The sequence below is a fragment of the Phodopus roborovskii genome, unplaced genomic scaffold (genome assembly GCF_943737965.1).
Source record: "Phodopus roborovskii unplaced genomic scaffold, PHOROB, whole genome shotgun sequence".
In the NCBI taxonomy this organism is placed as follows: domain Eukaryota; kingdom Metazoa; phylum Chordata; class Mammalia; order Rodentia; family Cricetidae; genus Phodopus; species Phodopus roborovskii.
Window position 1 is genome coordinate 7,004,633 of NW_026126603.1, and position 13,995 is coordinate 7,018,627.

General features: G+C 45.7%; 1 protein-coding gene across 8 annotated transcripts in view; it reads right to left on the reverse strand.

Moving 5' to 3' along the window:
• Positions 1–7,476: 7,476 nt before the first annotated feature.
• Znf827 (zinc finger protein 827) overlaps positions 7,477–13,995 on the reverse strand; it is a 166,111-nt gene continuing 159,592 nt past the window's right edge. For 2 of the 8 annotated variants that reach the window (XM_051205795.1, XM_051205794.1), the window contains exons 12-14: positions 12,370–12,561; positions 11,848–12,025; positions 7,477–8,568 (exon numbers count right to left, since the gene is read on the reverse strand). In XM_051205795.1, coding sequence (XP_051061752.1) covers positions 7,749–8,568; positions 11,848–12,025; positions 12,370–12,561 — 1,190 coding nt within the window. In that variant the 3' untranslated portion in view covers positions 7,477–7,748. Of the gene's footprint in view, positions 8,569–9,987; positions 10,021–11,834; positions 12,026–12,369; positions 12,562–13,995 lie in introns of all 8 variants that reach the window. The other 6 variants (XM_051205796.1, XM_051205797.1, XM_051205798.1 and 3 more) reach the window with 6 other exon arrangements.

A 13,995-nucleotide genomic window follows, 5' to 3' on the forward strand; every position in this document is an offset into this window, starting at 1 on the left:
AGAATAAGAGCCCTAGATCAAAGGTAGAACACTTGTGTAGCTCATGAGAGGCCCCGAATTCCACTGTAAGCACTGCAAGACAGACAAGCAAGTAAACAAACAAGATCCCAATGAAAAGAGGCTTTAGAGGCCCACCCACAAAGGGCTTTGGACTGCTTTCCCTTCCTCAACATCATGACCCCACACTGCCCTTGACTCTGATAGCTCCACCAACTTTTCTCAAGAGTGGGAGAAAGAGGGAAGAACTTTGAGCAAACACATTAGGTTGGGTGAAAGAGCATTTGCCTGGAGTGTAAAGTACTGGCAAGGGGGGGGGGCAAGAATAATAGCTCTGTTGGCCATCCCTTGCTCCCCAGTCTACAAAATCACTTCCCTGCAGCCTTTCCTTAAGCAACCAGCAGTGTAGCTCAATCTGACTTTACCAAGTGTTTCTTGTATTCTTTCTAGGCCTGTTCTGCCACCTCTGTGGCTGTCCTGAGGCCCATTCCACCATCCCTAGTCATAGGCAGGCTCATTACTTACGGGCGAAGGAGTGAATACTGTTGTTACCCATCCTTCTTCTGCACCTTGGGCTGGCAATTCTCATGACCTTTGTGAGGGTCATCAAAGGGCTTGTGTTCTAGATGTCCATGGGAATAACTGGCACACCAGCACACATTGCAATTGGCTCTTTTTCTTTCTTTCTTTTTTAAACCTGTTTCACTCTTTCTAGTTTCCCACATGTGTTCCTGAAATTGCTTCCAAAAAAGATGATTGCACAGGATTCTTTTTTTCAGGGCTTCATTTTTTATTGGAACCCAGAAAATATAGTTCTATAAAGTTAGATTACAGATAGGTAATAAAGAGAGAAACAGGTGGGTAGATCTAGAGAAAAGATAATAGAGCTAGATCTATATGTAACAGATATGTCTGTAGACAGATCGAGAGAGAAGACAGCCAGCTGGAGGGATGATGAGTAGGTAGACAGATGGTGATGGCAATATCTTCTAACCTGCATTATGAACAGACTTTGCTTGGAGGACATTCTAGCGGACATTCTGCTTGGAAGTGAGATGTACAAAGATGAGCAGCTTCCTTGTCTGTGTAGCCCACACTGTAATCGCTAAGAACCACATTTAGAATAAAATTAGTTCAAGATGGAAGCCAGATGACAGCTGCTGTTTTTCTAAACTTGCTTTAGATCTGGAGAAACTCATCTTTCTGGGATGGTTTGGAAAGAGCCTTACAGACGTGGTCCTAGCTAGGTGTGTGTGCAGACATTCTGGTACCACTTCCCTGTAAGCACATGGGATGTGTCTGATGAGCTAGTTTTCCTAATGTGCCTACAGGCCATGGAGTCAGAGTTTGGAGCAAGTGAGCAGATCATAGTATTTACCAAGTCATTATGCTAAAATTAAAATTACTCTCATGACACCTGCTAAGACATTTATTCTTTTACAGAAAACACATGAACCACTCTTGGCACAGAGCTCAGCTATCCCATCAGTCATCAGAAGATAGAGCAGCAGGGTGGTGGGAAGTAGGGCGACAGAGTTAGAGGGAGGAAGGTGGGCAGGGAAAGGTTTTGACATCCACATGTATCTTTCTTCTAACTCATTTAACCAGATGAAGTAACCACAGATTGGTAAAGCATGTTCAAGCCACCTTCATGGTGACTCAGGCAGTCAAAGTGTGGTGATTTAGCTTTAATCTGAAGAGATCAATGTCAGACATCTCAGACTCCGGAGTGGGTAGAAAAATAATTTTAGTCATTTATTTTTCATTCCTGAGCCCACTGTGGCTTGAAAACAGAGGTGCTGACAATTTTTATAATTGCCTTGCAAGAATTCTGTCTTACAATGTCTTTTTCTTGCCTCAAAAGAGCCACAGAATCATGCTTTACTATTTGTTATCTAATATTAGGGTGAGTTCAACCTCTTCTGTGTGTGTGTGGGGGGGATAGTCAGAGGACAATCTTAGGCATTGGTTTTTGATTTGAGATACGGTCTCCTCTTCTCCACTACATATGCCAATCTAGGTGGCCCCTGAGCTTCTCAGACTTTTTGTATCCACCTCCTGTTGGAGGATCTAGATCACAATCATATATTATCACACTCACTTTATGTTCATGGGACTCAAACCCAGGTCCCCACATTTACCAAGCGAGCACCTTAGCCACAGAAACTTCTTTCTAGCCTTCAACCTCTTTTTCTGAGATGCTTAACATTATGTGGTAATTGCAATTTTTTTTTTGGACTGGGCTAAACTTCAGCTTCACAGCATTATCTGTCCTGGTTGGAAGCATTTATAACCAGATAGTTCTTGCTAAATGGGGTTGAAACCCATCTGACATCAGGGGATTAATTTTGATATGTGAATTAAAGTAGATTCTCTGCTCTTGGTCTGTTGAAACCTGAGAAGTAATGCTTATTCATTTCAAAAAGGAATGCCAAGGGAACATGGACATTGGTTTTCTTCCTCCTTTTGCACTTTTTACCATCATGAGTACCTGATGTGTTGTCCAGTTTGCAGCTCCAACTCTGTAGGAGTTATGAATGAAAGATCTGTAACTTCATGAAGAAGAAGCTGAGGACTTGATGGCTAGTTTGAGATCAATCAGGCTGTGAACGGGAAGGACAGGCTTCTTAGGTAGCAGGGGTCCCCACATATCACTAGACCCAGGACACCTGCCTTCTTGATTAACTGTGATGCTTCACAAAATAAACCCCACTTTGAGGAGGCCTCTTCTACACTGAGGAAATTCAATGCAGTTGTTAAGAATGTTGGCAGAAGAGTGACTTGGATGTTTGTAATTGATGTTCCTTTGAGACAAATCCTAGACCTCTCAGGGTACCTCTTTACCATGGGACTTTACTCACAGGCTCTAAGCTGCACTTGGGAAAGATTTAGTTAGACATTCTCTGTCTGCTAGAAGCATAGCCAAAGTCCCTGGGTGGGTCACCCTCTTCTTGAGTATGTCCTTGGGGCCCTCCACCTTACCACGGACGAAGACCATTGAGAGGCCTACAGAGGAATGCCTTTCCCTTCAAACTGATCATGTTATCCAGCAGCACTCAGAACTGAGGTGCAATTCTAGCATGATACTCATGCTCATCAAGCCTTAGTATTCCCTTGTTTCCCAGTGACCAGAGCCTTTGGTTAATGGTCAGGTACACTTTGGTGGTAGGCATGAAGTGAGGCATCAACCACAGATACAGAACACATGGCCATGAGCACAGGCTGAAAAGCCATTTATTGCATGACACATGTATGTATCTATCGTTAAATGTTGGAAGGGAGGCTGCCTTGGAGGTGGCCAGTCCATTAATGCAGATGCCCTCTGTCTTGAAAAACTCTGTGATCAGATCATTTTTTAAATTGAGTGGAAGCCCATTTCTGGAGAATGTTTTCCAGACTGATGAGTGTTTTCTGTACATTGTTGCCTGTTCTCAATTACAGGGAATAGGTATGGTAACTACTGTGTTTAGGAAAAACAAACAAAACAAAACAAGCAAAAAACATGTGTGCTAAATGGGAAGCCACTTGTGCTGGGAGTGCTAACAGAGGAGTCCATTTATTTTAATATTTTTTCAGAAAGGCCTAGGCACCCCTAAACAAAACTTTGGTCACATAAAAGAATATGCCTTCACTTACAAGTAATTATTGAATAAAACTGAAGGTAAAAATAATGATTAGTGACTGATTCATTTACACAATGGCTTCTTCTTAGTACCACAATTTAAAAATATATTGGATCACTTTAAATGTTAAGACTGAAGTGGCTCACAATTTTTGAAATAAGCAAAGGACGTTATAAGCATGCAAGTTGTGAGGCAGGCCAAACATTCTCATGTTTTATATATTTTTATCAATTGCCATGGATTCACAGGAAGGTCTCATAGATGGAACATTAAAATGAACTAAAAAACTTATTTTCAGTAGTCACTATGATTTTCATTTCCCTTTTTTGGTCTTAGGTAATTGCTCTGGCACCTCCCCTTGACTGACAAACTATGACTCCTTGCTCTAGTATAGATTATGTTTAGCTTGAAGAATCTACAATCCTCCCCCTATCCTCCCCCACCATATCAACATCTCCTAGTTGCTGAACTTCACTAGGACAAATGGATTCATTTTATATTTACTCCCTTTGGCTAAGAGGTCAATAAGATGATGTCAGACAGGAGAATGAACACTTTGGAACATTCCTAAATAACGCTCAGGAAGGAGCCAGCTGCCGTGGCCCAGCAAGAACGTCATGCTCTTGGCCCTAATAGACATAAGTGACTTGCACAGTGTCAAAATTTGCCGCAGCACTTTGCAACAGTTATAGCTAGGACAGGAAATTTCAGAAAACCTGGAATACAATGAAAAGAAAACAATAGGCCAAGGAGAGATGAACAAAATGCTGAGGCTTCACAAGTAGTCAAGGATGGCAACCAAGAAAGAAAAAGAAGTCGTAATATAGCCAACCTTTTTTTAATTAGAGTATATTATACTTCCAAACTCGATACACTAGAAATTGGCAATGCAACGTAAGATGCAAAGGAAAATACCAGTTACTGTCAAAATGACCCTGTACAGCCTTGTAATGCAAAAGCTTTATACAATACAAATTTTCAGTAATGTACACAAACCTTGACAGTGTGATCATCCGAACATAATATGAGGAGTTAAAAAAAAGAGAGAGAAGAAAGGAAAGGAGAAAGAAAGCGCTGAGAACCCTAACTGCATTACTCTATGGAAAACCAAGCCAGCTTTCATGGGAGAATGCATAGTGAAAACTGAACTAAAGTTAGTTGCTAGGCGAGTGTCTCAAAGATGTTAGTGTTTTTCATGGGAAGGACATCTACGGAACACATCCTTCCCTGAGTATCAAACTGCAAACCAGATTCAGGGGCACATTTTATCTAGGTGGATTCTGAAAATGCTGTAGATTTTCTTCTTTATTAATAACAACAACAACGATATAAAAAAAGTCAAACAAACTGCAAACACACGTTTTCTCACTCAGAAAACTTTTTATAATTTACCAGAAAGATTGATGACTCTTTCCAAAGTGCTAAAAAAAGTTGCCCAATTACATTAAGCATCACCAAGTCATCCAAATACAGGCTCAGTGGCAAGCAGTGAAATGCATGGCATTTGAGCGGTAAGCGTTTCCACCCCCTCCCCCTTCACTCTCTCAGGTACTCCCACCCGAAGACCTCTTATTGCACAAGTGGTATGCTGTGAAGCCCAGGGTCCTCGATATCAGGCCCACCCTCTCAGGTTCTTAACCTGTGGGGGCTTTCTGTCACCTTTCTGTCAACCTCTGGGTGGGGGGTCATTGTGGCCCCTCTACCGCTGTCACTGAACCTGCCGTTTTGAAAACATATTATTAGCCAAGTGGCACATTCTCCATTAAATGGGGATAAGAACATGACTTTAAAACAAAAAAGCAAAAAAAAAAAAAAAAAAAAAAAAAAAAAAAACCAAAAAAAAAAAAAAAACAACAAACCCATCCATAAACCCAGTGACCTTGGGATCATATTGTCCAGAAGTATTGAGCATGTCTTTTACTGAGATATCCACATGGCGAGTTGAACACCGTTTTACACAAGGCCAAGAACAAAAGTCTCTGCAGGAGAATGACTGAGGCTCTGGGACCTTCCTGGGCTAGCTGGTAGGTCTCCCTGCCTTGTGGACATCTCCGTAGTGTAAACTTGTTTGCCAGGGCCCTAATCAGGCTCCTCACCCATGGCTGGGTGACAGGTGAGGGAAGGGGAGTAGAGACCTGCTAGGTTTGCAAGAGGGAGGCTGAGAGGGGATGGGGAGCCAATGGTGTGCAGATGGCCAGTCTTCTGGCTTTCCGTCGAACTGCACTAATTTCAGTGAAGCAATCCTGACTAGGGGAAGACAATCAGGGGTGCTTTTATTTCTCCCTGGTTAAAGTAATGAAAAAGAAAAGTGGGCATGGCCCCACTTCGAGGCGAATACAGTGAGGGAAAAGAGTAATGGCGAGAAAGCACTCCTCCTGGACACCAGTTCTTCCGCTGATAAATAATATAGAAACTTTCATATTCCGACCTTCTCAGTTTTACACAAAGCACAGTTCTTCCTGCTCTGTCAGTCTGTTGCATACTGGAAATCCTGTCTAACAAATGCAAGAAAGTGAACATCCTCAGCCAAAGATTTTCTTTTCCTTTTTAAACCATCCATTAATTTTTAAGATGAGCTAAGGGCTATGCAACCCATCCACACCTGCTTCTTGCTGCAATAAAGTGCTGCAATAAACTGCCATTTTAATGACCATAAAATAAGAGCTTTAAATAAGTATAAAGTCAGCCTCCTAGCAGGCTACATCTACTAGGCGTTAACAAAATGGAATATGGGGTCACTAATACATGGAGGGTACACTATAGCCAGAGGCTCTGCGAACAGTGGGGACTCCTGGGGTATCAACTGAGGCATAGGACTAACAGCACCTTTTTGTTGTGTCCTTGCTTATACGTCAAAGAGGTCGTGGCTAAATTTTCAAACATACAGCCTACTCATTCCATAAAAAAGGTACATTTCCTTCCTCTTCTTTTACTTATTCCTTCTCCCCCAGTGAGAAACAAAACTAGTGCAAGACCAACGCACTGTGCAAAGCTGCCTTTTCTTTTTAGTCTGAGCATTTACACCCAGAATCGATCCAAACCCCTTTAATCTCCTTGGCTGGATTTATCAACCATAAAAATTTCCACTCATACAATTTCTTTTTTCCTGCAAACATCTGAATCAATACATCACACACACATATATTCTGCCCTTTAAGAAAGATGCACTCGTGTGTGTGTGTGTGTGTGTGTGTGTGTGTGTGTGTGTGTTTGCATTCACCAAACACCTTGTCTCCATGTGGGCACACACACAGAACAACCAAGTTTTGTGATGTCAGCTGCGGAGCTGTGAGACTTTTTTTTTTTTAACAGAATTTTCACCTGATTCCTTCCATCTTCCTAAGTGGAGATGTGTTCGAGCACTCCACTGGAAATATCCTGGCACCCTGCAGATCTGCACACACTAAGCACTAGGTCCTACCACTCTGTAGCCATAAAATAGGAAGAGCAAGGCCATGAAAGAGGTGGGGAGACCTTAGTGGATGAACAATCCTGAAGGGAGAGAAAGAATGTTCATCACTATCAAAGAGGCCAGTACAAAAAGAATGTGTAATAGAAATGTCACGGCACACACCACACACACACCACACACCATACACACACACACACACACACACACACACACACCCCAACCACCACACACACACACACACACACACACACACACACACACACACACACGTTCTCTTTCCCAATCCATGAATGTCCACAACACCCCAGTCACCCAGCAGAAAACCCAATGTACCAGTAGAGAAGCTTCCAAATGCTGATTGCCATTAAGGGCACTCTCTTTAGGGTTTAACATGACAAAATTCCTTTCAGAGAGAAGTACTCAGGAGGGCTGAGAGCGGGAGTGATGGCTGGGGAGGCATGCCTCTGAAGGTAGAAGGAGGCAGCAGACCACCTCTCTGAAGATTGGCTAAAGCAGCTTTCAGGTCAATGCAATAGGAATACATACAGAGCCAATTTTCTACTCCTTACTAAAGATATACAGTACACATGGTCCAGACCCCTGGGGCCTGTAGGTTTTGCAGCAACATACACCTGCTGGGGTTGTGTTTAAGTTTTGTGGGTTTTTATCTTTTCCTGTCTCTGTCTCTTGGTTTTTGGTACAGAACGGGGCTGTCCTCAGACAGTCTCTGCTCTTTCTCTTAGTCCAAGATATGCAAGAAAGGAGTGTTTGGGTGAGGGGATGCTGGGAGGCGCAGTCTGAGGTCGGGGAGGGTGGAATGTGAGATCCAGGTGGTTCTTGGGATACAACATTGTTAAGGGAATGAGATGGGCAAAATCCGAGTTTCGGTATTTGTCAAGACACAGCGGGGAGCCGTTGAAGGCCAAGGCCTTGAATGCCAGGTTGGGCTCTGAGCTGCTGCCATGGGCTGCTGACAAGGCCACAGTCTGCAGAGCCTGCGAGGCAGACATGACTGACAGTGGGGACAAGAGACTCCGGCCACCCCCCACAACCAGGAGTGGGGCTCCAGGGCCAGCTGGCCCTCTGGGGGATGGACTCAGGCCTTTCTTGTCCTCCTCGGGGCCATCTCCACTCTGATGCTTCTTCACGTGACGGCTGAAGACAAAGGGGTGTGTGGTCTTGAACAGGCACTCTCCGCAGCTGAAGGTCTGGCGGGGGGCGTGCTTCAGCTTCTTGTGCAGATTGAGATTGTCCTTGCGCTTGCAGCTATAGCTGCACTGGTCACAGTGGAAGGGCCGCTCCCCGGTGTGCACACGCACATGCTCGATGAGCTTGTTGGCCGTCTTAGACAGGTAGCCGCACTGGTCACACTTATAGTGGTTGCCCAGGCGATGCTCACGGGTGTGCGTCTCCAGCTCCAGCTGGTTGGCCTTCACTGTCTGGCAGATCCGGCACTTGTACTCCATCTTGTAGTGAGTCTTGAGGTGGCACTCCATGGCAGCAGGACGGTTGGTGGAATAGATGCAGAATGGGCACCTGCCAGGGGAAGCAATGCAAGGGAGGGTTAGCAAGGAGGCCCAATGGTAACCCTACATCTCCCCTCCTCACCAGCCTGCCCTGGGGCAGCCCTTGGGTCCCCAAGGCCTGGCCTGCTCAGCCCTGCCACCTCTTGGATGGCCTTGCTTGGCTTCACTGCTGAGAGACAGTGCAGTCCAGGTTAACGGGGAGCTCTGGGTAGTTCACTTTGGGGTGGTTTGGGGGCTCCAGGCTGCAACAGCCGAGGCCAGCCCTCACAAAGGAGCAGAGAATTTGAGGAGCAAATGAAGCTGGTACTCCCCTCCTGACCCCTCCCCTCCCAGCCCCTGGGGCCCTCTCCACCCCCACCCGGCATTGGGCACGGCAGAAGTCAGGCTTCCTGACCTCCCCTCTAGATGGGAGCAACACAAAGAATCGACTTTTCATGCACCACACCAAGCACACGCAGAAAGGCTGAGAGCTTGTAAAGAACAGCTTACAGGGGAGAGCTACCTCCAGCAAACAGAGTCCCAGGAGTCAGAGTCGTGCTTATTAATGGGGTGTTAGGACGAAAAGGCCTGTGTGTGTCCCTCTGTGTGCCAGTGTGCTGTGCATGTGTGCACCAGCATATGGACTCAGTATGTCATCTCCTAAAGTACCAGCTCTTCTCCAGGGATGGGAGGTGTGGACCATGGCGGGGGCCTGGGAGAAGGCAGCCCACACAAACGGCCCCTCCACTCATGAGGGAAGAGGAGAAAGGGGATTGCTCTCTGGAGTTTGAAGGCATTCTCAGGACATAATCATGTCATAGAAATCCCAGTGATTCGACTGGAAGGGGAATTCTCCTGGGGCAGGACTTTCTGGGATTTCTTTTGCATTCTCCGTGGCTCTCAGAAGAGCACTGAGGAATACCGACTACTCGCAGTAGATCTGAAGTGGGGGGCTGAGTCCCAGCTCCAGCACCTGACTGGGCTCCAGGTGTTTCCTCTAGCACAAGGCCCGGGTATCTCTGGCTTGGACTCTCCAGTCTTTCCATCACAGATCACACTACCACCAGCCCTGTCACTGTCAGAGTGGCTGTGAGGAATGGGGTGTGTTTACAAAAGCTGCTGGGCTTCCCGGTTGGAAGCTGCCAGGTTTGAGTCTGTGGCTTAGAGGATAACTATAGCATGCGTGCTCTTTCCAAAAAGAATGTAGATGCCTGAGTGGCTGCCTCAGCTTGGACTCAGCTCCTGCAAGGCAGGGCTCGGAAAGGGACTGTCCTCAGAGGGTTGGAGAGGTGTTCAGCAGAGCCCAACAATCAGGTGCACCGTGCACGGCCTCCTCAGCGCCAAGCTCGCTGTTAGCCCTTGAACCTCAGCTCACAGAGAGTGCACAGAGATATAGAGCCCATTCCCAGGTCAAGTGCACACACAACCCCTACGCCAAGCTGGGCCTTACCTAGAGGAGTCTGAAACTCACCACTGTCCTGAGCTACGGCAAAAGAAAAATAATAGTATAATCTTATTTGATCTGCATTATGAACAGGATATAGAGTACAAGCAGTCCCATCACAGAAAAGCATTTAGACATCGGCGGTCTGTCTGGAGTTAAGGATGTTTCTGTGACCCTCAGCTCAATCTGTAACTCACTGCTCAGGCAAAGCACGCTGGCTTTTCCATGCTCCCATTATTTATCTTAAAGACACTTTCTCAGGCAAATTAATTCTGTGATACGGCAAAAGAAACAAACAAAACAAAACTCACTGTATAGCCAGAAGGCATTATCAATTTTTTTTTCAAAGTATTCTTCTACTTGGTTGTCCTAGAACATAAACTATCATACGGGGATGGTTAGCACCGACAGGAAGTGTGACCCAGTAAAGCATTGAGGTCATTGTGCAGTGTCCCCACATCGTCAGAGGCTCAGGCCTGCTTAGGGTCTCAAAAGGTGAGAGGCAAGGCCACAAGTGGCGTAGGTGTGACTGAGATACCAGAAGGCAATGATACTACTCCATCAACAGAAGGCAGAGTTCTTTTTAATAAAGAGGATACCAATCTTAATAAAGGGACAGTGGGATTACACCAAATCAAATCCCCAGCTAAGCTTCTGCCAGGCATTTCCCATCTTAGCTGAATGGGTTACATACAACCAGGCTTTCTCTACAACCTTCTTACCTATGTACCCCCGAGGGTAGAACAGGATGGGACGGCATCAACAGCAGGTGCTATGCCACAACTCTTTCGTTATTTAGCAGAGGGTGCCCTGACCAAGCCAGCCCCACTCCGCCCCCAACACTCGGCTCCAGGTCCCTCTGGGCTCTCCAACTCTTACCCATTCAGGAGGCATGCATATCACCTCTCTGAGGCTGTTTCAAGGATAAAAAAAAATTTTAAAATGAGAGGCTCCCTGCTAATATTATGAAAATAAAAGAAAAAGTGCTTCCTCCATTCTTTTAGCTACATGGTGAATTTTAAATGAAAATGCCTTGATAATTGTGTCTTTCTGCATCCAACTGTTTTATGCTCCTGTCTCTTTACTACATCTAAAATGCCCTGTGATTTGGGACTCTGCTTCCAGAATCACTGGAAGATTAAATTCTGGTAGTGCTGGGACATAAATTTCCTAAGGTGAAAATGATATTTTATTCTTCATGTGCCCTTTAGCATCTACAGTCAGGCTAGTCCCATAGTACGCTTGGTAATAGATGATGGGTCTCACTTGAGACCAGGGGCCTTGTTACAAATACTGCTTAAGGATGATGATCCTTGCCTAGATCTTTGAGGAAGGCGTCAGCATGTCTGCAGGAAGACATCAGGGCACTTGGTGTTTGCATGAACACAGTTGTTTGATCAAACAAAGTAGATCAAGAGTCTACTTTGGGGCTGCAGTGCCTATAGGACTTACTTAAAAAGCTAAATATATGTCAGGCCATCTGAAAAATGAACACGATAACTTTCAGTGACAACTTGTGAAATGATCACTGCCTGGGGGACACTAGCCTGGAATCCATTAAATTCAAGTCTGAATACAACCCAGGATCGCAGTTTGAATCTAGGCTGTCACACTGTGCTGATGCTCGGTGTTGTTCATCACCACAAGCCTGGGATACTTGCTAAGTGGCTTCTCATGCTGTCGGTTGACTCCCTTGGGGACAGCTAGAACCCCATCCAGCCAGAGGCAGCAGATCTTACTAACTCTGCCCATACTAAGCTCCCCCACTCTCTGACCCCCAAAACCTTCATGGGGAGATGGGGTAGGGCAGATGGAAAGGCTGTTTAATAACAACTCAATAAAAGATTCTGTACTTGCTTTCCTTACTTGAGCCCACCGGTGGGGACAGTGTGACATTTCTTATGCTCCAGCAGCTGTTCAGGGGTCTTCATGAACTTGTGGCACACGTCACACTCAAACATCCGGGTGATGAGGTGGATTTGCAGATGGCGCTCAAACATATTCTTCGTCTTGCAGACAAAGTTGCAAAACACACATTCGAACCCTGAAAGGACCGAAGCTGGGTGTAGGAGTGTGTGGGGAGGACAGGCAGGCAGTCGTGGGTGAACTCCCCTTCCTGCCAACCCTGCATCCTGTAACACATACAGCTTTTCCAGGTACCATCCCCCACATCACTGCACAGAAGATGGTTCAACAGTCAGCCGCTGTGTCCATGGCCCCTCCCCATCTTCCCATCCCATATCTGAGCACAAATCAAGCCAAAGCAAAGGGCTCTGTTCAAGTGGTGAGCACCTTGTTGCAGTTTGTTTTCCTCTCCAAGGTTTGTTCTTAAGACCAGGTCACCCTAGAGTGTCAGGGTGAGCAGGCCAGTTACTCTTCCTCCCTCACCTTTCTCTGGCTTTTCCTCGCTGTTCAGTGATGGCTGACTCCCGGGTACCACGGAGATGACCAGCAAGTTGTTCACACCCTTGTTTTTCTGGGAACTGTCTGAGTCATCTTTGCCGTTGGCGGAATCACTCAGGGTTGACAGTGAAGATGAGGAGGGGCTGTTTGATTCACTGGGGGTCTTCCTGTCATCCCCTGGAAAATGAAACATGCCAGGTCTGTTACAGAGGAGCTAAACCCCCTTAGAAAGATAGCAGGTGAGGAAGGGATGCCACCAGTATCTGGGAGCTCATTACTTCCAGGGCACCCATGGGGAACCTCATTCTAGTGCAGCCACGGAGAGGGCGTGTGTGGAATGCTGGGCCCAGATATGACTGTGGGGGCATTTATGAAGGTCTTACAATAATTCAAATATGACAATAATAGCTAAGATGGATCACACAGAGTTCCAGGATCTTAAGTTTGATCCTCACAAATTTCCTAGGTCTGAGGCTGTAGCCCGGGGCTCTGACAATCCACAGTGTGTACACAACTACACTTCTCATAGGTGCTATTACTAATTCTACTTCATAGAGATCAGATGTGATTGCTGCACCAAGTGCAGAAGTTTGAGTCAGTCAACTACCATGCTCACACTCACCAGCACACACCAGGCTCTCCTTCAAAGACTGGCATACAGAGGTCAACAAGCCACTAAAACCTAGTGTCACGAGACTTCAGTGTCTAAAGCCAGAGCTTCTGGGGTTAGATCTAACATTGCTACTGAAACTGCTAAAAACCAGAATACATTAAACGATTTTTATAGCAGTGTACACGAGGCAAGGAAGAGGTTGGTCTCTGAGAGGCAGGACAAAGGAGGCAAGCTCATGACTGCTTGGCTTCCTGCCTTAAGCTATGTCTTAGGCTATAGGGCAAGAAGAGGGACAGAGGAGGAGCCTGATGAATTCCTCTGGGAAAGAGACACAGCCAGGAGTCTGGGGGGGGGTGTCAAAATGGGCAGACCCTGCAAAACACACTATCAATGAAGATCAAGAACACAGAGAAAATATCCAGAGACCTGCAGAGGTCAGGAGGACATGGTCAGAGCAGGGGAGAGGGGTGAGCAACTACTCCTGCCCAGAGCTGGAAGTCACCTGAGAACAGTGAGGGCAGTGCCTGGCACTCACACAGCGCTGGTTCCAGTGCTGTGCCCAGCAAGATCAGAACAAAATACAATTCATGGCCATTGGGTGGGACCCTGAGGAAGGACTTTTAAAAAGGGGTAATAATTAGTCCCAAGTAGATGAATACCTCATGACCCACACCTGTCTTAACAAATCATAGAAGAAAGATGCCAAAATATCAAGGATTCCAAGTTCTGATGACCTAAATAAAGGTCAACAATGCTAATAGGAACAAAAGATATGTAACTGAACAGCCAGCATGTTAAGTCACAATGTTTGATTTCTAAACAAAGATTATCAGATATGCAAAGAAACAAGAAAAACCAGATGAAAATAGGGAGGGAAGTCAGCCATCAAAGCTAACATGGAACAGTCAAGAGTTTTAGAACATTTAATAGAGGACATTATAATTATTTTCAAATGTCCAAAAAGCTAGACACATAGAAGATATGGAAAGGTTCAGATC